Raw genomic sequence first — 24,611 nt, 5'->3', positions numbered from 1 at the left:
TTTGACTGGGGACTTCAGGGCATTCTGTAGATAACATCTCTTCCTCCTAGCAATTATTTTTAGTCTGTTTACTTGAAAGTTCAATTGACAAAGAGATAAGACATAGTCACCTGTCTTTTCTGTCCCTTAAGGACATTCCCCAGTAAAGAAAATGAATGGATCACAGGCCAGATACTTTCATGTTTTCCTCCCATCCTTACCTTTACCATCCTTCCTGGTAAGACAAGGTGGTCTAGGATCACTTGAACATCTCCTGCCCCAGACCTGAAAGCAGCTATTTCTCCAATGACTCCTTATTCATTTTAGTGGTGAACAGTATTTAGAGATTGTAATCTGAAGGATAGAGGAAGTAATTCTTGGTGAACACTCTATCACATATCTTTGCACACTTCTTTGACCATCCCCTTAGATTTCCCTAGAAGTGAATTAATCAAAAGTATCCCCACTGTAACCACTGATTCATGGATCAGCAATGGGATATATCATTTACACCCTGTCTAGAGGGGATAACTAGTCTTAGGAATACTTTTTTCCCCAGCATCTTCTCCAACACTAAGTGTTGTATATTGTAATCTTTCCAAATAGTAGACCAAAATTATACTGCGGTTGGATGTTTTGTTTCAGCATTTTTTGAATGCTAAGTGAAGGTATGTTTTCGTATATTGATGTACTCTATACCAATCATATCCTTTGTCTCTTTTCTTCAGTATTTGGCAAATATTAACATTTTGTCTATCCTTCATGTTGGAAATATTTTCCAAGTTGTTTGTATTTTGCCTGTGTTTATTATATCTTGTTGTATTTACTTTCTAGAAAATTTGATTTTTAATAGCATTTGAATTTATAAAGATGAAGATTGCTTTTTTCTTATAGCCAAAAGCACATAAAATCTACTATTGTAACCATTTTTAGGTGTGCAGTACAGTAGTGTTAACTATATATACACTGTTGTACAACAGATGTCTAGAAGTTTTTCATCTTGGAAAACTCAAACTCTATATTCACTGAACAGCAGTTCTCCTCTCCCCTTTCCCCTAGCCCCTGGCAACCACCATTCTATGTTCTAAGATGTTTTGCTTACTTTTTAACTTTCAGTTACTCAGAGCTCTCAGACTTTTCCTTTATGGTTTAGGTTTTGTGTACAGAAAACAAAGATTTAGTGTTACAAATGATCTGAAAGTAAATACCCATTTTCCACCATTCAGGTAAAGAAACAGAACATTTCCAGCGGTATCCTGCAGGCCTCCCGTGCACCCCTTCTCAATTGTAGCTCCATCTTCACCATAAAAGTAGTCACTATCCTGACTTCTATGGTATCCATTCCCTTGCTTAGTGTATCACCTATTTGCCTCTCTAAACAACTCGGTTTGGTTTTACCTGGTTTTGAACTTTATATAACATACTAGTGTTCTACTGAGACATATTTGACTCAGTGTTATTTGTAATATTTTTCCATGTTATTGCATGTGATTGAAGTTTGTTTCATTGCTGTATACTATTCCATTCCATGAACATATCACAGTATGTTTATTCTCTTGTCAATGGACATATGGATTTTGGAGATTATGAACATTTTTGTACATGTTTCCTGGTACACATGTGCACAAACCTCCTACTCCACTTTTCCTTATATGCCTAGAATTTCTGAATCGATATATACACACACACACACACACACACATATATATATATCTTCAACTGTTTTTCCAAAGTGAATGAACCAACTTGAACTCCCAGTAGCAGTAATTGAAAGTCCGTTGCTCACAATCTCACTCTCATCTGCTGTTGTCATTTTTATTTTTACCATTTCAGTGGGTGTTTAGTAGTATGTTATTGTAGTAGTATTTTTCACATCTTTGATCACAAATGAGGCCCAACACCTTTTCATTATTTGTTTACTGGCGATTTGAATGTATTCCTTTGTAAGTGGCTGTTTAATTCATTTGCTCATTTTTTATTGGGTTGTTTGCCTTTTTCTTACTGGTTTTTAAGAATCCTTATATACCCTGAACATGTGCTTTTTGATGGTTACACATGTTACAAAATCTTCTATGTTCTTGCTTATCTTCCCTTCTCTTTGTGTCTTTGATGAATGTTCAGTCTTCATATTCTAGGATTTTTCAGTGTTGGTTTAAGATGATCTAAGTGACCTTTAAAAACTCTAATTTGTTTCCTTGCCTGAATGAGCCAATATTTAAATATGCTAATTGTAATCCTGAATTACTTGATTGCTGAGAGCTTGGCAGACCTTCTCTTCAAGGCAATAGCAGTCCCAATGACATACGTTTAAAGAGCACTTTTATCGTTTTCACAATTAGGTCCTCCATACAGCCTGGAATTTTTAAGTCATTATGATTTTATTTGGCTCTCCAACAAATAGATCCTGCAGTATATATTATCTTGTTTTCTATAATTCCCAACTGTGTGCCATCCTGTGCCACCTTATGGTGCTGTTATATATACATATGAGGTTCATGCGGCATATGTCCCATCTTCCCAACTGGGCTGAAAGCTCCTTGACATCAGAGGATCCATAAATGCATCTTTATATCTCCCATGGTGCTTTATATCAAATAAGCATTGAGAATGGTGATAATATTCAGGGTCTCTGAATATTTAACCCTTCAAAAGAAAAAAAACTAGTTTTAAAAGACATGAGATGCTTGGATATTATTTTAAGGATTAAATTGGTTGTTGCAGTGCTAATATAGAATTGATGATTATCCAAACCACATTTCAATGAATAAGTATAATTATGTGCCCTTTCCAAACCTTGCTAATGAACATCCCACTTGACTTCCACATTCTTGTCTATTCTACGGAATGGCCCCTGGTAGAGATATTGATGGAAGCCAAGGGGGAGCACAGATAATTCAGAACATGGATAAACTACTTTGTCTTTCTTCTTGAATGTTACAAGTTCAATATATATTTATGTTCATTTGCTTCTCAGGTAGAAATGAGTCCTCTGGAAAATGCAATTGAAGTGCTGGAAAATAAGAATCAGCAGCTGAAGACTCTGATTAGTCAGTGTCAGACAAGACAGATGCAGAATATTAATCCCCTGACTATGTGCCTGAATGGAGTTATAGATGCTGCAGTTAATGGTGGCGTTTCCAGGTACCAAGAGGTAAGGATTAGGTATTGTTGTTTCAGAGAAAGTTTTCAATTGTGACTTCTTAGGGTTTCATGAATCTTTTTTCAGACTATGTACCCATATCAGCATGCAAACACAGGGCTGCAATTGACACAGAGTCCTTTGGTAAATAGAGCAAACATACAGTCATTTGTAATTGCCCAGTAACTCCATTTTCCCAACATGTTATATTTGGATAATAAAAATGTGTGTGTGTGTGTGTGTGTGTGTGTGTGTGTGTGTGTATGTTCATTCTTGCATGAATAAAAGTAGAAAGGACATTAGGACTGTTTAATAAATATCCATCTAAAATAATTTCTCTAAGGAAAGAAGTTCATGCGCATAGAAAAGTCTGATCTGGGCTGGGCTCAGTGGCTCACACCTGTAATCCCAGCACTTTGGTTTGAGACCAGCTTGAGCAACATAGGAAGATCCTATCTCTATTAAAAAAAAAAAAAGACAAGACCGATCTTGCTTAGATGATACTTTAAGTGGAACTTCCATCTGCTCTCTTAAACAGAAAGATACAGTACCCTGGAAGGTAAGGCCACCATCTAGGCCACACTGAATCTTAAGGCAGTTTGTTTTAGGATACAAGCCATATAGTTTACTGATTTGGGCTTGTTCTTTATTTTACCAAGGGTACTTATTGTACAATCACTGATCTTCCTTTAACAATTCTTTACTTATGTTCCCATTCTGACCAACCACCTACATTAGTTATCAGTCCATCTGTCCCAAAATGTGGTTTATAATGGTGTCATTTCCATAAAGATGCCAGGTCTTTAAAAACAACTTGTCTTTGACTTGTCTTGTAACTCCACTGAAGTAGACTGATTCTCCTTTCCCTTACTAGGCATTCTTTGTCAAAGAATATATCTTAAGTCACCCTGAAGATGGGGAGAAAATTGCACGATTAAGAGAGCTGATGCTTGAGCAGGTAAGGGAAGCAGAAGCCAACCCCCTTCTATTTTGCCTGGATATGTGCTCACTTACCTAGAGCCCCCTCTGCATGGTTTCCTGCATCAGTGGTCTAACAGAAGCTGGCAAGCAAGGGTGACAGATTCCTGTAATATATCCCAACTTGCTAATTTCTACTTTTTCTTCCCACTCAGATGCAAAAATTAATTTAACAATGAGTAGACTATGGCAGCCAGTTACAGGTTGAGTATCCTTTATCCAAAATACTTGGGACCATAAGTGTTTCAGATTTTGGAATATTTGCATATACATAAGAGATATCTTGGGGGAGGGACCCAAATCAAATGACAAAATTTATTATTTCATATACATCTTATACACATAGCCTGAAGGTCATTTTATATAATATTTTAATAATTTTGTGCATGAAGTTTTGACTGCAACCCATCACGTGAGGTTGGGCGTGGAATTTTCCACTTGTGGCATATTGGCATTCAAAAGGCTTCAAATTTTGGAGCATTTCTGATTTTCAATTTTTGTATTAGGGATGTTCAACCTGTGAAACAAACAACTTCATGTGGTCTCTTAAAACATTCTTTGAATGTTCTCTTCCTAGAGACTTGCTGTAGTCTTGATGCCAACTTTTCACTCAAAATTCTGTGTTCAGAAAAGTTCAGGCCAACTCCAAATATGAGTGCATGAATGAGATTGTTACTTAAGTATTATAATAAGGAAGTGGGCAATCAATAGACCTTGCTTTAAAGCAGTGTCATATTTTGCAAAGTAAACCTATAGATTATATGATATGGACAAAACTAGATACAACTCATCATTTTCTACCCCAGAGAAGTGTGGTTTATTTTATTTATTTGGAACCATCAAGTACAAAGAACTGGAATGAGTAATCTGTTGCCTACTGTGTCCCTATTGATAGCCTGAAATGGTTTGAAAACCTCTGAGGTAAGAGACATGGTTGGAAGCCTGTGTTAAACAGGAAATAAAGACATTTGATTCCTGTGAAAAGTGGAATGTGTGTGATGAAACATGACAAAGGCATCTCTTTCTACCCGATAATGCCAAATTAATAAGTAAAGCATGCTCTTTGGATTAGAAAATGAGGTTGTGTCTGGTTTTCATCCATTTTTTATGCTCTGTAGGCTTAGTCCACAAAACCTAATACTGCAGGGAGAGAGGTGGCCACAGAAGAGAGAGAAGAGTTACTTGAAGCTGATCTGTAAGGAAATAAAGAATAAGTCAAGTTCTCAATGTGACTCTGGGTGTTTGTAGATACTAGAAGTGAGCAGTTTAGGTCATCCAATACTTAGGATTATGCAATGACTTTAACCTTCGTTGATTTTTAAAGATCTGTATTTTACCTCTTATGAATTGTTCACTTCACCCCAGGACTGTATCTGCTGGATTCAGCCTGACTGAATTATTTCCCCAGAATTAAATGGTAGCTCAGGGTCAAGAAGACTCCCAAGAAAAATAAAACCGGGAACCTTTATTTCTTCTATGTCCTGCTTATGATCCTGAAACCTTGTGGAAAGAGCCATGGCCTAGGAAATGTGAGATCTCTGTTATAAGACAAGCAGTGCAAATGACTGTCAATGTGACCTTGGCCAAGTCTCGTCATCTCTGTGAGGAGGTGGACTGGAGAGGGCACCATCCTTCTCTGGACCTCTGCAAAGTAGTTCAGATAAACTCTCTAGAGGACAGGGACATGCACCACCCCAGTGCTCCTTCCAGGACAGACTTACTCTGCCTCAGCTGCAGGAAATGTGGCTCTCAACAGACATCTCCAGCTGTAAGGCCCTTCAGAGATTGCCTCTGCTGCAGAGAGCCACTTGGCCCAAGGTTGCTACCTTCTCGGTGGCGCACATCCCATACTGAGGAAGCAATAGAAAGCCTGGCCATTTGGGACCAACACAGGACAACTCCGACAGACCATTGAAGGTCCAGAGGTTGAGGCAGGAGGATCATCAGACACCAGGAGTTCAAGACTAGCCTGGGCAACATAGCAAGACCCCATCTCTACAAAAACCTAAAAACTGGCGGGGTGTGGTGGTGCATGCCTGTAGGCCCAGCTACTGGGGAGGCTGAGGTGGGAGGATCACCTTAGCCCAGGAGTTCGAGGTTGCAGTGAGCTATGATCACACCACTGCATTCCTTCCTGGGCAGCAGAGTGAGACTCTGTCTCTAAAATACAAATAAATTTTTAAAAACATGCCAGAGGTCCCTTGGGTTTGGCAGCAGCTGACAGGACTGCTGTGCAGCTCAACTTCTTTTCTTGTCAAGTCGGACTTCTGTCCCTCCCCCTGACAGGCATCAATCCCAAGGTACACCCTGATAAACATTATGAAATCCATGCTGGAGTCTACTTCCCAGAGAACCCAACTTGCAACATTCTGTGAACAAAAGGGAAGTCACCTAACGCTAGTGTTTAAAATGGAGAAGACTGGGGGCCTCTGCGTTTAGATCCACCTCCTACATCCCTTCCATGTCCTCATCACAGATGTAGCCTCTCCCTTTATGCGTCAGACACACTGCATTCCAAGTGTGCCTTTCAAAGGCATCCTTGATATTTGTTATGCAAATATGCTGGCAGTGGGCAGCATCCAGAGCCCCGTCCCTTAGGGAAGGTGCTGGATGCCCCAACCCGCCAGGGTCAGTCCTGTTTGACCTGAGCTTTCAACCTAAAATCTTCACAAGCTGCAAAGATTAAAAACAGCAACAATAACAACAAAACGTTGTGGTGATGCAGGATTCATTTTCTTCCCAGTCTATGGAATTTGTCCTTTTGACCATGTTAGCATGGGGGGCATTTTTTAAATACAAAAGACAGCTGCTGCTCGAATCAAAGGAATCACACACTATTGATGGTTGAACAAAGGAAGGTTGAATGTTTACCTTCATCTCTTCAGATCCTCACAGCAGGAAAGTTTTTTAAGTAGGACCTGCTCTCTTATTGAATTATAAGTGAATATGAATAATGTTTTTTGGGGTTTTTTTTTCTTTTTCTTTTTTTTTTTTTTGAGACAGAGTCTAGCTCTGTCACCTAGGCTGGAATGCAGTGGCGTGATCTTGGCTCACTACAACCTCCACCTCCCGGATTCAAGCAATTCTCCTGCCTCAGCCACTCGAGTAGTTGGAACTACAGGCACGTGCCATCACACCCAGCTAATTTTTGTATTTTTAGTAGAGACAGGGCTTCACTGTGTTGGCCAGGCTGGTCTTGAGCTCCTGACCTTGTGATCAACCCGCCTTGGCCTCCCAAAGTGCTGGGATTACAGGCGTGAGCCACCGCGCCTAGCCAGGAATAATCTTTTTAAACAAAAACAAGAAGCATAGAAACTGTCATAGAATTCCTTTTTGTTTTTTCCATCCTCCCTGGCAGATTCTGAAAGTCTGTGGGAGGGATGGATGAGCACAGAGGAACCTAGTGGGAGAGAGAGGGAAATGTGGGGGAGAGGGTGCCATGCAAAGAGGAGATCCTTAGGGGAGAATTGCCGGACGTCTTAACAGGGAGCAGCACATGCCCCTATTCCTTCTCCACCCTGGGAAGAGAAGGAAGGGGCCAAAGGGACACATAACTATTACGAAGCATTGTAATTATAGATCTAAAATACATGGGAAAGAAGCCTGGGGGAGTAAGAAAATTAAGTCTGAAATCAGAACCAAGTTCTAATCCCCATTTGTCTTTTATCCATGCAGGATTTTTCAGATCCTCAGTTTTTCTTCACCTGTAAAGTGACAACTGTTCCTACCTTGTCAGAGGCAGAGGATTAGCAATAATGCAAGCGAAATGCATAGTAAAGTGCTCGGCCCATAGCAGGCACTTAGTGAGAGGTAGTCATTGATGTGAGGTTTTTTCCTTATGTTGTTAATTAAGGCACAGATTCTGGAATTTGGTTTGGCCGTACATGAGAAGTTTGTACCTCAAGATATGAGACCCCTTCACAAAAAGCTGGTTGACCAATTCTTTGTGATGAAGTCGAGCTTAGGGATACAGGTATGTATACTTAGGTGTCCATGGCAGGGCAGCCTGATGACTGCCGTTTGCTTGTTAAAGGGATGATGATGTATCCAATAGTGACATCTTTTGGTTTTTCTACCGAACTGCACTGTTTTACCAGGGAGCCCTCAAATACAATTGCCTTGTCTGCTGTTGGCGAGGCTTTCCTTTTGGGAAAACACAAATGTAAGTGAGGGAAAGCCAAATAATACTGGAACTTGCTTTAATAGCTCCCTATGTAAAGACTTGATGGCAATTAGGATGTGTGCCTAGTATGCTAACCTGTCTCATAAGTTATTTTGCCCAAATCATTACTGTAATGAGATATTTCCTTTACTACATCTTTAGGAGTTCTCTGCTTGTATGCAAGCCAGTCCTGTCCATTTTCCTAATGGAAGCCCTCGTGTTTGTAGAAACTCAGCACCTGCTTCTGTGAGCCCAGATGGTACCAGGGTAATTCCTAGACGCAGGTAAGTCATATTCCAAATTATCTTACAATTTGGCCTCACCCCACAAGATGATCTGGAATGGTTCTCTCATTCTTTATGGCACAATTTGTCAAATACGCTATTTCTTAATGAAATAACTAACCCGCGAGGCAGCTGCAGACATCTGCCACCAGTAAAACAGCAACAGCATGAGAAATAAATAGACTCAAACATTTGATTATATTGAGGCAAACAGGAGAAAACAAAATGGGATGTATTTTCCCCCCTTTGGTTTCATAGCATTCTAGCACATGATAAAGTACAATTTGGAGACTGAGTTAATGACCTTTTTTTTCCCCCTGAAACAGCCCGTTAAGTTACCCAGCTGTCAACCGATATTCTTCCTCCTCACTGTCCTCACAAGCTTCTGCTGAAGTAAGCAATATTACAGGGCAATCAGAAAGCTCTGATGAAGTCTTTAACATGCAGGTACTTAATTAGCTTTTTGTCTGCTTGTGTTTATTCCTTTCCTGTCTCAGTCATGAGTGTTTCCGTTCATTCTGCTGTGCTGATGAACAGACCAACAAGCAAGAACTTGGCTTAAGGACAAACTTTAAACACTCTTCTTGCTTTATGGGTCTCTAGCGTCTACAAAGACGTTTCTCTTAAAACTGCCCCATCGCTTTAAGACGACATCAGCAAGCGATGGAAAAGCCCAGGCACGCTGCACAGGGTTCAGCTCTGAGACCTGCCCCAAGATCCTTCTGCAGTCCAGGACTCTCAGAGTGTATTGCCACTCACTAGCTGCCTCTAGCTTGCCTTTTTTTTTTTTTTTTTTAGGAGTCTCACTCTGTCTCCCCGTCTGGAGTGCAGTGGTGCGATCTCAGCTCACTGCAACCTCCGCCTCCCGGGCTCAGGCAGTTCTTGTGCCTCAGCCTCAGCCTCGTGAGTAGCTGGGATTACAGGCGTGTACCACCACGCCCGACTAATTTTTGTATTTTTAGTAGAGACAGGGTTTCACTATGTTGGCCAGGTTGGTCTCGAACTCCTGACCTCAAGTGATCTGCCCAACTTGGCCTCCCAAAGTGCTGGGATTACAGGCATGAGCTACTGCACCTGGCCCCTCTTAGCATTCCAAAATGGCTTTTTTTTCTTTAAGAAGACATGATTTGGCTAGGTGCAGTGGCTCATGCCTGTAATCCCAACGCTTTGGGAGGCCGAGGTGAATCACTTGAGATCTGGAATTCGAGACCATCCTGGCCAACATGGTGAAACCCCGTCTGTACCAAAAATACAAAAATTAGCCAGGCATAGTGGTGCATGCCTGTAATCCCAGCTACTTGGGAGGCTGAGGCAGGAGAATCGCTTGAACCTGGGAGGAGGAGGTTGCAGTGAGCAGATTGCATGTCACTGCACTCCAGCCTGGGCAACAAAGCAAGACTGTGTCTCAAAGAAAAAAAAAAAGACATGATTTGAGGGTCCATTTTAAAATTCTCTTTACTTATGTACATATCAGAAAGTTTCCAAAGTTTTTTTTTTTATCCAAGAAAAATGTAGTTTTTAGGGATTTTAGAGCCAGTATAACTCCTGCAACCAAACATTTTATTTAAACACTACTAATGTGGCATTTATGATAGTTCATAAATGCTGAAATAGTTCACTAAGCTGAAATTTTCTTCACCACTATCTTTGGAAAGGAGGCATAACACTTATTTCCAAATTTATGCTTTGAACATACTTTTACAGATAACAAGAAGGCACATTTTATGCCTTTTAGACGCACTCACCTATTTTTGGGCCCTAGGCTGGAATTCATTCTACTTATACCTCAACGAAGGAATGCGCTGCTAACTGGTCCAAAGCCACAGTATGTAGCTGAATCTAACACGAAGGCATTCCTTTGGCAGGAGTCAAAATCTCAGACTTTTTATTAATTCATGCAGACTTCTTTGTCAATCTAAGTTAGTAAGATTTTCTATATTGTTAAATGGACTTTTTTTTTTTTGCTAATTTGAAAAAAAAGTTGATGATTTTGTTTCAAATATGTCAGTGTTGTGGGAAGCCTTTAATCAGGGTGTGATAATAGCTCCCTGTGTGTTTCCAGCCAAGTCCATCTACCTCAAGCTTGAGTTCTACTCACTCGGCTTCACCTAATGTGACAAGTTCTGCTCCATCGAGTGCCAGAGGTCAGTGCAAGAGTGTGGGGAAGACTGAGGGTGCCCGGAGAACCTTCTGGTCCTGGGAACTGTGGCCAGCTGCCACACGTTCAGGCTTTCGCCTCCAAACAGGTGCAGCACCACTACCATGCTGATGATCCTCTCTCCTTCTCTTCCCAGCTTCTCCTTTGTTGTCTGACAAACACAAACATTCCCGAGAAAACTCTTGCCTGTCCCCAAGAGAGAGACCATGCAGTGCCATCTATCCAACACCTGTGGAGCCTTCGCAGGTACTCCTTGTAGGGTAGAGAAACTAGAAAACAAGGACGATTCTGGAATTGCTTACATATCTCTGCAGAAACACATGGTAGCTGCCAAAAGCAAGCAGCTGGGCAGTGTCAGACCAATCCAGCTGGTGAAGATTGCACCTCTGTTTTCTGCCCATGGTTAGAAATTTCTGCCTGAGCCATCTTTTTTTTTTTTTTTTTTTTTTTTGAGACAGGATCTCACTGTGTCACCCAGGCTGGAGTGCAGCAGCACAATCCTGGCTCACTGCAACCTCCACCTCCTGGGTTCAAGCAATTCTCCTGTCTCAGCCTCCCGAGTAGTTGGGATTATAGGTGCCCACCACCACGCATGGCTAATTTTTGTATTTATAGTAGAAATGGGGTTTTATCGTGTTGGCCAGGCTGGTCTCGAACTCCTGACCTCAGGTGATCCACCCGCCTCGGCCTCCCAAAGTGCTGGGATTACAGGCATGAGCCACCACTCCCCGCCTTGAGCCATATTTATGATAGGGACACATGGTAGTTGCTTGGCAGTGATGCTAAAAGGGAAATGGGAAGTTTACCCTCCTTGATCTATTTCATTGCTGCTTCTTAAACATTATGCAAAGTAGTTGGGTGAATAAAGTGCCTGTGTTTGCATGCCCTGTGTATGTAACAGAAGTCTGGGGGAACCTCTTAGACTAGGAAAATACCCTTGAAGAGAAGCATTCTCCTGCCCAGCAGTCTTTGCCTTTGCCTAGACCTATTTAAAAGAGCTGCAATTGATTCCTATCTGGGTACCCATGAGTATAGGAGCAATTTGTTTGCCTTTGCCATTCTTGAATGCATGAGAAAAGAGCGGTTCAGTCCTCGGCCTTTCCCTGTCAACTCCTCATGCAAGTAAGGGAGCTTGGCTCTCATCCCCTGCCTGAACTTGGTTTTGAAGTGATCCCTGTTTTTCTGAGAGCAGAGGCTTGGGCTCAGCCCTTGGGCACTTCAAGAGCCTTGAAGGGTGGTTTCAAAGTTGAAGATTCATGGGTAGCCCTGAGTTTTAAAGATTTGGGAATAGTTTAGGAGCAGAGAAAAATAGTTATTTCTACTCCAGCTAATTTCGGTTTTTCTACACCATCCTGGCAGAAGTCTGTAGCCACATGTGGAAGTGGATGAGAGAGAGTGGGATTTGGCTTCATTGGTTTGTCTTTGCCAATTGTGTGATCCTCCCGAAAGTCCCAGGGTACTGCCTCTGCACAACGCTGATGTCTTGCAGAAATTATATCTGGGTGCATTTGGCTGGACTAGCTATTTCCCTTTGTCACTTGATGATGCTGCAAGGGCATTTCTCAGTTTGTTCTGCTCCAGGAGAACTTGTTGTCAGCATGGGCAACTCTGAAAGCCTTCTCTGATTAGCCTCCCAAGTTTTCTGGTTTTAGTAAAATTGGAAGCAGTATATATGTTGCCAAAATTTCAATAGTGTGCATTGCTGTAGTACATCTGCTTTTAAGGACTCGGTACTTTATATTTAATATATTAGGTAAAACCATGTAAAACTGGCATTTTTATAAGTTAAAAATTGTAGACTATCAATTATTTCATATATTTTTTAGCTAATAAAGGATTTTTAACATGCAGGGGTTAAATTTCATTCACTAGTGATTTTTTTGAACTAATATTTCTCCTTTAATTCTTATTTCTGTTTTAGATCACCACTGTAGCATTTGTATTTATAAAGAACTCCACACAGGCCAGGTGTGGTGGCTCATGCCTGTAATCCCAGCACTTTGGGAGGCCAAGGTTGGAAGGACTGCTTGAGCCCAGGCATTCAAGACCAGCCTGGGCAATATAGTGAGATTCCATCTCTAAAAAGAAAAGAAAAGAACTTCATAGCACAACTGCTATTTACTATTTATTTTTTACATTTTATTATGAACATTTACCATTTATATTTAAAATGTAATACAAACTTTTCAAACACTCTTTTCTTTCTCAAAACCTAAGGTTCTTCCCACCCCCTTTTACTTAAATATAATTAAATTCTTTGTTCCTAGGCTCATCATATCACATAAAAATTATTTTGAACAAAAAGTTTTACTGAGGGAATAATCATCTCATTTTCTAAAAGGTTTCACATGCCCGTATATCACATCATAAAAATCAACCCTTGTAACTTTGCAGAGGATGCTGTTTAATCATATTGGAGACGGGGCCTTGCCACGCAGTGACCCAAATCTCTCTGCACCTGAAAAAGGTAAGGCCAGCCCCATGGTCAGTCCTGGAATGTGTAAGGGCTTGTTTTATCCTCATGTTCTCCAGTCTTCTGTGTGTCTGTGTGGAAAGCAGTGCTCTAGCTCTTTAATGATCGGGACTAGTATGCTCTTTAGGGGATTAATGAAAGACAGTTATTCATGATCATTCTTCAAAAGCTGTTTTCCTATAAGATTTTAACAGCAGAATCTGAGCAAGGTAGGAACGCCTATGTTTAATGGCTTTTTGTTATCATCCAGTGAGTCACCCAGGCAATGCCTCCTCTTCCTGAAACAAAGTTGCCAATTAGGCTTCTTGTTCAGCACAATGAAAATAGCTTCTCCCAGATCGATTCGGTGGTCCCATCCTTCGTCTGCCTTACAAAGCTCATTCAGCCAACTCATGTGTTGTTTGTTGTGACTCAGATACGGCTCTTGTACAATTAAATACCATTTAAGAATTGCAATTCAGTGCATAATGGAGTGTGCCCTGCCTCAAGGTCACACAAAATGAAAACCAAACACATGGATAGCAGTAAATAGCCAATTAGGATCAGTCTGCAACACAGCAGAAGATGAAGAGCAGATTAAACGCGATTTCCTCAGCTACTGTGTCGGGGCTTGCAGCAAGTCACCCATTCACCTCTCTCAGGGTCAAGCCTCAAAAATAAGAGCAGTTCCCCAGACCAATGAATCAAGAATCGTTAATGAAATAGTCTGGGAAAGTGCCTTTTAATTGCCCTCATTAAGAAGTAAACTGTATTGTCATTTGGGTACACTGCTACATTAGAACTTTCCTTGGGAGATGGAAATTAGTGAAGTCTTAGGCAAAATTATTTTAAAACACAAATTTAGCTTTAATGTTACAAGTCACATGTTCATCTTTGTCAGTAGAACTAAGGAATGTGGTATTTTTTTCAACCCCTTCTACTAAAGAAAACCACAACGCAAATTTAAAAGAATAGAGAAAAAGAATTTTAAGAGTGATAACTCCATCCCATTAAATGAAAATAGTAGAGTGGTAAAATGTTGAAATTCTCAACATGCCCACCAGATGGCAGTGTCTGTACAGGGAGTGAGTCACTGGAACTCAGATTTGATGTTGTAAACCTCATTGCATAGTGGCTATTTACGACCAGCGTGTCCTGCCCTTATTCCTGCCAGGATTGCCCTGTATTCCTGCATCTTACCGAAGCACAGAGCAGACAAATTACAAAATCAGAATGAAAGTGTCTGTATTCCAAATCATTTTTTAAGGACATAGTTCAGTGTAATTCATTGATTTCAGAAAGAGTTCTTTCCTCAGTTATCAATGAGATAATGTGGCATGGCTGTTCTTTCCCAAGAATTCTGCCAAATAGTTAAAATATTAGTATGTCATTGCCTTCTCCATTTTTAGGTGCCACTTGTCCAGAAATGTCTACTAAAAACCAAGTTTTAAAATAGTCCAGTGACTACATCTTCCATCTGTTACCCAGCATCTAAACACATTTGTAATTCTCAGCAAGTTTTACACCCCAGTGTAAAGATTTGTAGTTCCCTTTGACAGTATTAAGGGAAATAAAGAGACTTGTTAGCGCCCAGTTAAATGGTAACTGTAACTGTTAGGCAGCCAATTAAATAAAGGTTTAGTATTCAAGAAGTTTCCTGTTTTGTTTTTCATCCAGTTAATTTTTTCATTCTGGATAATTCTGACTTTCTTCTAAGATCTCAAGCATTGGAAGGGCAAAGCTGGACCGTGTGTTTTTAGCTGTGTTATTCCCTTCCAGCTGTGAACCCCACCCCTAGCAGCTGGAGCCTGGACAGTGGGAAGGAAGCCAAGAACATGTCGGATAGTGGGAAACTTATCTCTCCCCCTGTCCCTCCAAGACCCACACAGACTGGTGGGTATTTGAAGCATTTGAACAATCACTTTTATAAAATAACTTTTATTGACTACTCCAGCTTGTCCTGAATTCCTGAGAGAAAGGTAGGCATTTGATTTCTGGGATAAAAACCTTAGTAGCTGCATAATTCCTTGACAATTGTCTCCCTCTTTCCTGAACTTCTATTACACGGGGTCAAACAGTGGTCCGTTCCAAGTAAGCCTCTCGGACAGATTTTATAGAGTGCTCTTTACCAAGCCACCATTCTCAAATTCGGGGAGGCACCCTAACCTTGGTAGGCCACTAGCATCTTCTCTAACCTTCACTTTGAACCACTTCATTCTTATCAACCTCCACTAACTCAGCTACTTTCTTCAGTCTTATTCAGGACTGATGCCAAAGTTTCCAGTTGCCTCTAAATATCTATTGACTAACAGTTATGCTCCACAAGCTTATCAGAGTCATTAACTTTGCATCCATAGTTGTCTGTTGCTTTGAGAGGTTTTATGCAAGGACTATATTTCGCAAAGGGTTGATTCAGGGTACTGCACCCCCTCAGGTGGTCGTTTAAGCAGCAAAATCTTGGCCAGGTGTGGTGGCTTACGCCTGTAATCCCAGCATTTTGGGAGACCAAGGTGGGTGGATCACTTGAACTCACAAGTTTGGGACCAGCCTGGGCAGCATGGCGAAACCCCGTCTCTACAAAAAATATAAAAATTAGCCAGGTGTGGTGGTACACACCTGTAGTCCCAGCTACTTGGGAGGATGGCTTGAGTCCAGAAGACTGAGGTTGCAGTGATCCAAGATGGCACCACTGCACTTCAGCCTGGGCCAAATAAGGTAGTTCACACCTGTAATCCCAGCACTTTGGGAGGCCGAGGCAGGCAGATCACTTGAGCCCAGGAGTTTCGAGAGAAGCCTGTACAACATGGCAAAACCCCATCTCTACAAAAAAAAAATGCAAAAATTAGCCAGTCGTGGTGGCACACACCTCTAGTCCTAGCTACTTGGGAGGCTTAGGTGGGAGAATTGCTTGAGCCCAGGAAGCAGAGGTTGCAGTGAGCTGAGATTGAGACACTGCACTCTAGCCTGGGCAACAAAGTGAGACCCTGCCACAAAATACAATAAACTATGTGCCACCCAGTTTACTCTATACTTGTCAAAGCCAAAAGTCAAGTCACCAATAATTTTTGAGAGACATATGAGGTCTTCAAAGAAAACAAGAAATAACTTTAAGCTTATTGATCACCTGCATTAGTATATCAGTATGTGCACAGAGGCCTAAAACTTATCGGCCAAATTATTTGTATCTCATTCACGATGTGCATATATTCAGGCAGTCTCCAATTTAAACCTGGTTGTGTCCCTAAAGTTGAGAACCTGAAAAGCATTTTTTAAGGAATAATATTGATGCAAATGTGCTGTGGTTGCAGGGGCCACCATGGTGGTGTCAGCAACTGCCTGAGTCAAGAGGAAGAGGGTCCTAGGGAACAATAAACTTTCTGCCATCGTTAAGGCAGGAATATAGTTCTCTGTCAGGATCAGCTTCTCCATACAGATGTGATTTTCTTCCATAATCAGCACCCACAATCAACAGGATAGGAGAACTAAGGCTGGTATTAGAATGTGACACGTGCTGACAGCATGCCCCAGCATTCAAGAGTGCAAGAGAGAGGCTGCATACTACCAGTGTGATCATGGAGCACTCTTCCTGACCCCTTAGGACCCAGAGCACACAGATGACCTTACCCCTCCCAAGTTAACTGGCAGGGCTGCCATCCCTTCTGCACTGATTGCTCTCATGGTCTGTTCTTATGTCATCATCTGTGGTCACTGTTGTGGGGCTCTGTAACTGTCTTTCTTCCTTACAGCCTTTCAGTAGTTTTGAGTTACAAACCTCACTGTGACAGCTGGGAGAGTGGCAGCTAATCACAGAGCAACATACCCAGAGTTCACCGAAACGTCTCTGTGGAAATGAGAAATGTGGCTGACTCTCACCCTGTTGACTGTGTCACGGCCAGCCTTTACCATACAGGGCTATGCTTTAGAGAGCTGGATTTGCTACACAAGCATGCACACAGGAACAGTGCTATCACACATGCTGTGTCCCAGGTGTAGGACTTGAAAATCTAGTGAGAAAAAGCAAACAGTTCACTCTTCTTGGCCACGATGATGAAATCCATAGAGACCCACCACCAGGGGATAATGGGAAGACCTGAGTACAAGCATTAGGGGAAGAAATGGAAAACCATGCACCTCTTGTATGGCCATGGCCAAGGGTTTTTCTACCTATTTGGGGAGTACTGGGGTTGTTGGGGGGAGCTGATTAAATATATTCCCATAGACCTGTTCCAGGCTGCTGGGGTGGCCATGGTGTTCCCATTGGTGCTCATGCCAAAGTCAACAGCTGTTCCCCAAGAACTGCTCCCTAGCATCTCACACCTAAAAGCACCTTATGAGATAGACCAAGCAGTGCAGAAGCACCTGGACTTTGGGGAAACGGAAAGGACATTGGATCAGTTTGGGAATCTGTCAATAGTCAAAGCATCATATATGCCATGATAACTTTTCACTGATGCTCCCATATCTCGGCAGTGCCGCCCTTTGTGAGAACCCATTCTAGACAGGCATCATTTAGCTTCTCCCCCATCCTCACCACCCCCTTTGCTTAGAAGGTCCTTATGCACTGGATCATCTGTTTGGGTTTGTAACACAGAGGGCATGTGCAGATAGTCAATCATCTGGTTTTTCTTAATTGAAATGTTCTCTCTCTCCCCATTGACAGCTTCACCAGCAAGACACACGACATCAGTATCCCCCTCGCCTGCCGGGCGATCTCCATTGAAGGTAAAGGCCCTTCTTTCGACTGAGGCTAGAGACTGGCCCAGGTTTCTTTTTCTCTAAGACTCATCCCAGTTATATCAAAAGGTGCTTTAATTTGCAGGGACAAGGCAAAGAACTTATCAAGCAGGGATAGGGGAAGCTGGTTGAGAAAAACAACACTGGACTGTCCCCCCTGGGTGCCTCCTCCACGAACGCAGCCATTTGTTTTTTGATTATTAGCCTCATTCTCCAAATGGTAGCAGTGAGAACTTGCAAACTGAAGTCAGTGCATATACTGAATTAGGAAAGGAGTGTGGTCCTAATGTACCTCCTAGGAAACTTTCAGCCTGACCTTTTAGTTTAAGGCACATCAAAAACACACACACTTAGATTGAGAAACATTAGTATCAAGATCTACTAAATATTCTCTGTGTCTTTTTGCCTTTATCAATCATCAGCCAAACCCATTTTGTCAAAGCCAAACCTAACGTTCTCTTTTAATATTTTATACCAAGTTTCTCATTTACATTAGAAATACATACTTGATCATGAAAAACAAGGCGGTAACATGGATTTAAAAGACTTCTAGGGAACAAACGGGAAAGCTGTAAAGGTCAGACATTTGAATTGGTTTGTAGACATGGACTATTTAACATCTTTAAACATTAAAAAAATCCCTCATGAAGATAAAGAATAATATTTAGTCTCTATCCAAATTGAATCAGACTGGCTTCAAGGATTGTCAGTACTTGAGAGATTGGTGTTCAGAACTGCTGCACCAGAGGCAAATATGAAGTGTGTCAAAAGAATGATTTTGTACCTGAGTGACTTAGGATTTACACACTCCATGTCCTTTGTGTTGATGAGCTAGTTCTAGCTAATATGCAAAAGACAAATCAGCCTCTACAAACACATAGGGGCAGGTTGCGATCCAGTGCATCTGTGGTGCTAACGATAGTTGCTGATAGAAATTGAGAAATGGGAAACAACCCACCTCCCCCCGCAAAATGGAGAAAATTGCAAAGAAGTGTGATTCCCTTGCATTGCCAGAATTTCTGATGTAGAAATTCGCGGGTAAGTGCAAGTGATTTGCTCGTTTTCTTCTCGTTCTGTAATGCAGCTGTTATTATGAAGTACCTGTGACAGCATTCGCTCTGGAAGTCATAGCCTGTCACCTCGATGTCATAAAAAGGAAAGCAACATGGCTTTTCCACACTTTTACATTTACCCTTACTCACACAGAGCTCCCACACGTTGCTATGGAATTATCATCTGTATTTTTCAACTTAAATTTTGTTGGGTAGTAAGAAAATAAATCTTAAGAGATTAATTCTTAAACATTAAAAAGAACCCAAGAGCTAAAAATGTTTGAATAACTATGAACTAGTCTTAGCAGGCTGGTATATACTGCCTCTCAGCAGACCTGTGTACATTTTTACTGGCCATGTGCAGTCCGAAGCCATGTCTTTTTATGTAGGGTTTGAAGAAAGAGAACATAGATCGAACATTTGTGTTATACCTCCTAGGTTACATTAGGGGGCACACTGCTACCATGTTACTAGCTTTGCAGTGTGCTAACTTAACTGATTGATAGAGTTTAGTGGGGTTTTGGGTTTTTTTCCCCAGCCAGCCATTAAACTATGGGTCTAACCCTACAGCGAAGACTGAGCTGACCTGCCATATTTTGAATTTCAGGTCTAACTTTTGACAGAGGTAGCAGTGAATTGGGAACTCTTAATTGGCCTTAATTTTAGGCTCCTACTAAATGACAGGATGTGTATCTACCAGCGTTATTTTGTTTACAAAGAGAAACCAAAGTTAAGTTAGCTTAAGATAGCATTTCTCTAAGTGTATGCCATAGAACATTAGTTTTCCAGGACATTATGTAATAAGCGGGGGAAAAAAGGTCTATAGTCAAGTAAGTTTGGAAAACACTGGGCTGAACAAAATTATTTGTATTCCTTTATTCTAAGCCTTGAAAATGCAAATATGTTTTGAATATACACAAGGAGTACACAGTGTGCAGCATTTCCCAGCAGAACCCTCTTTTCACAGAGCATCTATCTTAGGACCCGTTTTCCTTGGGATACCAGTTGGGAAAGTAACAAACTCAGATGCCAAATGGGGCCAGACAGCTGACATAAATGAAGGAAGGAGGCCGGGTGTAGTCCCCACGTGGCGTAGTGGGGACTGGCAAAGTGAAAAGGGACAGCTCCTGCTCAGCTTCTAAAGATTATCTCTATTAAGAGAATGTGTGCCATTGTGGCCAGAACTTCTGATTCTTTATGAACTGCCAGAATTCTGGAGTTTCATGTGAAATTTGAAATGTTAAAAATTAACTAAATTAGGTTTTTAAAAAACTGCTGATGAAACAGCTCACATCACAGGCTATAGCCCAAGGGCTGCCAGTTTGCCAGTTCAGCTTAGGAGTCTGGAGTGATGGCTGGAGAAATCAGGTGCAGAACCTCGGGTGCCTCTGTTCCTCCTCCTGAGCTCTCTGGGTCCTCTGAGCTGAGTGTGTTCAGCAGCCCTGGCTCCTGGCCTGCAGCATTCCCTGCTGAGCTGGGAAAGTGAATAGCGCCCCCAAAGGTTTTATGGTGTTTTTTGGTTTTTGGGGTTTTTTTGGCCAGTTCCCTCTCTTCCAAACTATAGGACTGTCTAATGTGTGCCTCCAGATTATCTTGGTGGGTACTTTTTTTAAATTATTTATTTTTTGAGACAGGGTCTCATTGTGTTGCCCAGGCTGGAGTGCACTGGTGGCTCACGGCTCACTGCAGCCTCAACCTTCCAAGGCTCAGGTGATCCTTCCAGAGGAACTGGGATTACAGGCATGAGCCACTACGCCCAGCTAACTTTCTGGATTTTTAGTAGAAATGGGGTTTTGCCATGTTGCCCAGCCTGGTCTCGAGCTCCTGGCCTCAAGTGATCCCTGCTTCGGCCTCCTGAAGTATTGGGATTACAGGCGTGAGCCACCATGCCCAGCTCCTTTCTCCTCTATCTGAAAATGATGAGGAGTAAACTGGGCGGTGAACTGAACTCAAGGACTGGTGGCCCTGGCACATAAACGTCTGGTGTGCATTTTCAGTGCTACAAAGGACAACACTCAAATTTGAGTGTGAGTGTATTCGTCTGCTCGGGCTTCCCTCACAAAATACCATAAACTGGATGGCTTAGACACTGGGAATGTATTTTCTCAATTCTGGCAGATAGAAGTCCAGGATCAACGCGTGGCAGCCTTGGTTTCCCCGAGGCCTCTCTCCTGGGCTTGCAGACCGCCCTTCCTGCAAGGTCTTTGTGTGTCGCATTCCTGACGTCTCCCTGTGTGTCTAAATGTCTATTCTTATAAGGACACCAGTCAGCTTGGATTAGGATCCACCACAATGGCCTTTTACCTTAATCACCTCCTTAAAGGCTGCATCTCCTGATGCAGCCGACTTTGGGGGTGCTGGGGGCCGAGGCCTCTGCGTGGGGGCGTACATTTCAGCGCATCTGCGTTCACGACTCAATGCTGTGTCTCCCTCTCGTTTCCTTCTCCCCGGAGCAGGGCTCTGTGCAGTCTTTCACCCCTTCTCCAGTGGAGTACCACTCCCCAGGACTCATCTCCAACTCCCCTGTCTTGTCGGGCAGCTACAGCAGTGGGATTTCTTCTCTCAGCCGGTGCAGCACGTCGGAAACCTCAGGCTTTGAAAATCAGGTGAATGAACAGTCGGCCCCCCTGCCGGTGCCGGTGCCGGTGCCGGTGCCTAGCTACGGCGGAGAGGAGCCAGTGCGCAAGGAGAGCAAGACTCCGCCCCCGTACAGCGTCTACGAGCGGACTCTGAGGCGCCCCGTCCCGCTACCTCACAGCCTCTCCATCCCCGTCACGCCGGAGCCGCCGGCCCTGCCACCCAAGCCTCTGGCAGCGCGATCCAGCCACCTGGAGAATGGGGCCCGGAGGACTGACCCCGGCCCGCGGCCCAGGCCCCTGCCCCGCAAGGTCTCTCAGTTATAAGTCACTTTTCTATGTACCTGTGATGCATTCTTTGCCCGTTTACAAAATAAATAAGAAGTATGATGAGGAGACATTTAGTGTAGGCACTTTAATAACTTACTCAGCTCCTTCGATGAATGGAATTAAAACTTGCTTATTAAATATCATGTTGCACAATATTAAAAGTTGCTGATCTAAAACGCCAGATGTTAAATGAAGTATGGCTGAATTTCATTAAAACGTTTCTCATTTGAAAGTGGTAAATAGTGATAAAGACTCCTTTTGTACCTCTTTATGTTCACTTTTTTTTATATAGTTTAATCTTAAAACCAATACGATATTGTCCAACAATACAATGTGTGACAATGTTGTATCGTTTTTACTGAATACTTGATACTTGGAGAAAGCTTATTAAGTCAGTGCACATCCTAACACCGTGGTCCTTATTTTAGAAGACTTCTGTAAATAAGGCAAGGTTTATCAGTGCAGATCATCAGAATTAAAGTTCAAGCAGGCGAGCAAGACAGTATACCTAAGGGGTTGCAAAGCTTGGGACTGGAAATTGTTTTGTTCTTGAAACAAAATACTTCTTTAAGGTTGCTTTTGCTGTTTGACTGCTGTCTACATTCTTAAAATTCTATTTTGTGAATTGGTTGCTGAACCCCTTACTACGCTGACACCATGGTATCTACTGTATTTCTTTTCAAGGTGCAATTTGCTTCAGAGTTCCAATCAGCTAGATTAAGCAAGAGGCTCCAGAAGAAATGTTTACTTGAATTTTGCGCTTCCTTTCTTGATAGTTTCCTGTATAAAATTTGTCATTGAACAAGAGCAAATGCTGAAGTATTAAAGAGGCACAAATGACTGTGCCCCATTAGCAAGAATTCGGGAATCAATACAGGACAGTATTAAATTAATAGCTTCAGTGAAGAAAAAAAAAACAGTGAAAATGTATTAGCACGATTAAATGGCAAAAGGACTTATAAAAGGCAAGGGCATTAACTTTCAATCCTGCACAAAATAAAAAATTCCTCACGACTCTCCACTTTTACCAGTGGAGTTTGTCTTAGCTGACCTGTCGTCTTTCTCTTGAAGGAGGATTGCTGTAGACTTCTCTAGCTTGAATATTGCAACATAGCATCTTAGGTCTAGATAGGGATGCTAATGCCACAGTTGTAGAAGTGTGAAAAAAGCACCTTGTATGTAGTAATGTATTTTATATCTTTGTTTTTTCTTTTACTGACTGTTTATAACACTCAGTTGACAATAGATATGAACTGTATTTTAAATCATACTGTTAAATATTTTCCCTCTTTTGTTGGGAAGCTCATTTTAGTTTAACCATGTTTGTTTTGTTGGTAGCTTACCTGGAAGGCAGTGACCACTTTTTTATATTCTCTTAATGAAACCATTCAGCAGGTATATGCTGTTGAGGCTGGTTATAGAGGTTTTCTATAATAAATGTTCAAGTATTTTTGTATATAACTGGTTAATTTTAATAAGAGATACCATTATGTGTAAAAAAAAAAAAAAAGTAAAAATAAAAGCAAACAGTTGTTGATGCAGTATGATTGTTATAATTATGCCAAATACTTTATGTATGGAAAAAGAATATTTGTACATATGTGCTTTTAACAATTCTGCCATATTGACTTTACAATTTTGAATGTCGGAAAAATTAATATATGTTAAATATTTATGTTTAGTGAAAGTGTTCACAATTGAGAAAAGGAACATATGCATTTTAGCTTTGTATCTTGCAAGTTTTGCAGTCAGAAATTTTTTGAACTAGCTTTTGCTTTTGATAACACTTTGTGTTTGTAACCACATTCATATATATATATATACATATATATGTGAAGCTCCATATTTCTGTTGCTTTAAAGAAGTAAAACCTTCCATTTAAATAAGATGACATGCATAAGATAACAAAGCTTCCTTGATTTCCTTTTCCTGTGTAATTTAATAGATTTGTTGACTAGTGCTTGGGCACAGTATAAATCAGTGTTATTTGCTCTTGGAGCCATTTTTTAAAAAAAATTTTGGCAGTGAGCAGTTGAATTTATCTTGAATTTATCATGTGTGTGTATTTCTGAAGCAGCTACATAGCAGAACATTTTAAGAGATTCTGTTAGCCCACATGTTCATGTTGGTTGCTGCTGAATGGTAAATATTAAATAAAATTACCAGATTAATCTTAATATTTCTGTCTTTACTCCTATCATCAGCATGTCTTTCCTTGGAATAGAAGCAGCTCTTGATCTTATTATAGTGAGATTTCCAGACTTCTTTTTAGATAGATACTGTTTGTGTTGTCCTGCCATGTAGATGCATTTCACACTCACTACAACTCACTTATGCCATAGGAAACAATCACCGGAAAGGTAACAAACAGTATGGGTTAATATCCCTTAAAAAGGGTAACATTTACCTGGTTGGCTGACCATTCATTGGCCTAACCAGAGCCAGCTTAACAAGTCAAACCGTCAAAATGTGTTTGCATCAGAAAACTTGACATAAAACAGATTACTTCCAGGCATATAAGGGCATGGTTAAATGCTGGTTTTGACAGCTGTGGTAAAAATCTATCTGCATGCCAGCTCTTCTCCCTGGTTTTCATAAAATGATAGAAAATATACATTTGACATACACTGAAAAACCCACTGACTACAAGATTTCTATTAATAAAGTCTGGCTTTTAACTTGGGTGAAATGTGTCAATATTGTATAAGGTTGAAGACATTTATGTAACTCAGTACCAAGAAAACCACTGTCTACAGCTTCAGCCTCG

At 41.4% G+C, this 24,611-nt stretch overlaps 1 protein-coding gene across 6 annotated transcripts in view; it reads left to right on the top strand.

The window, feature by feature from the left end:
* Positions 1-24,021, top strand: part of DOCK4 (dedicator of cytokinesis 4) — a 525,542-nt gene extending 501,521 nt beyond the window's left edge. For 4 of the 6 annotated variants that reach the window (XM_054559683.1, XM_024249890.3, XM_054559682.2 and 1 more), the window contains 11 exons: positions 2,954-3,130; positions 3,993-4,076; positions 7,950-8,069; positions 8,421-8,542; positions 8,869-8,989; positions 10,605-10,686; positions 10,837-10,946; positions 13,095-13,167; positions 14,932-15,045; positions 17,813-17,874; positions 21,395-24,021. In XM_054559683.1, coding sequence (XP_054415658.1) covers positions 2,954-3,130; positions 3,993-4,076; positions 7,950-8,069; positions 8,421-8,542; positions 8,869-8,989; positions 10,605-10,686; positions 10,837-10,946; positions 13,095-13,167; positions 14,932-15,045; positions 17,813-17,874; positions 21,395-21,841 — 1,512 coding nt within the window. In that variant the 3' untranslated portion in view covers positions 21,842-24,021. The remainder of the gene's footprint in view (positions 1-2,953; positions 3,131-3,992; positions 4,077-7,949; positions 8,070-8,420; positions 8,543-8,868; positions 8,990-10,604; positions 10,687-10,836; positions 10,947-13,094; positions 13,168-14,931; positions 15,046-17,812; positions 17,875-21,394) is intronic. The other 2 variants (XM_054559685.2, XM_054559684.2) reach the window with 1 other exon arrangement.
* The last annotated feature ends 590 nt before the right edge of the window (positions 24,022-24,611 follow it).

The sequence above is a fragment of the Pongo abelii genome, chromosome 6, assembly GCF_028885655.2.
Source record: "Pongo abelii isolate AG06213 chromosome 6, NHGRI_mPonAbe1-v2.0_pri, whole genome shotgun sequence".
NCBI classification, from domain to species: domain Eukaryota; kingdom Metazoa; phylum Chordata; class Mammalia; order Primates; family Hominidae; genus Pongo; species Pongo abelii.
The sequence above is the reverse complement of the archived record's forward strand: the minus strand, read 5'-3'. Positions and strand labels throughout refer to the sequence as shown.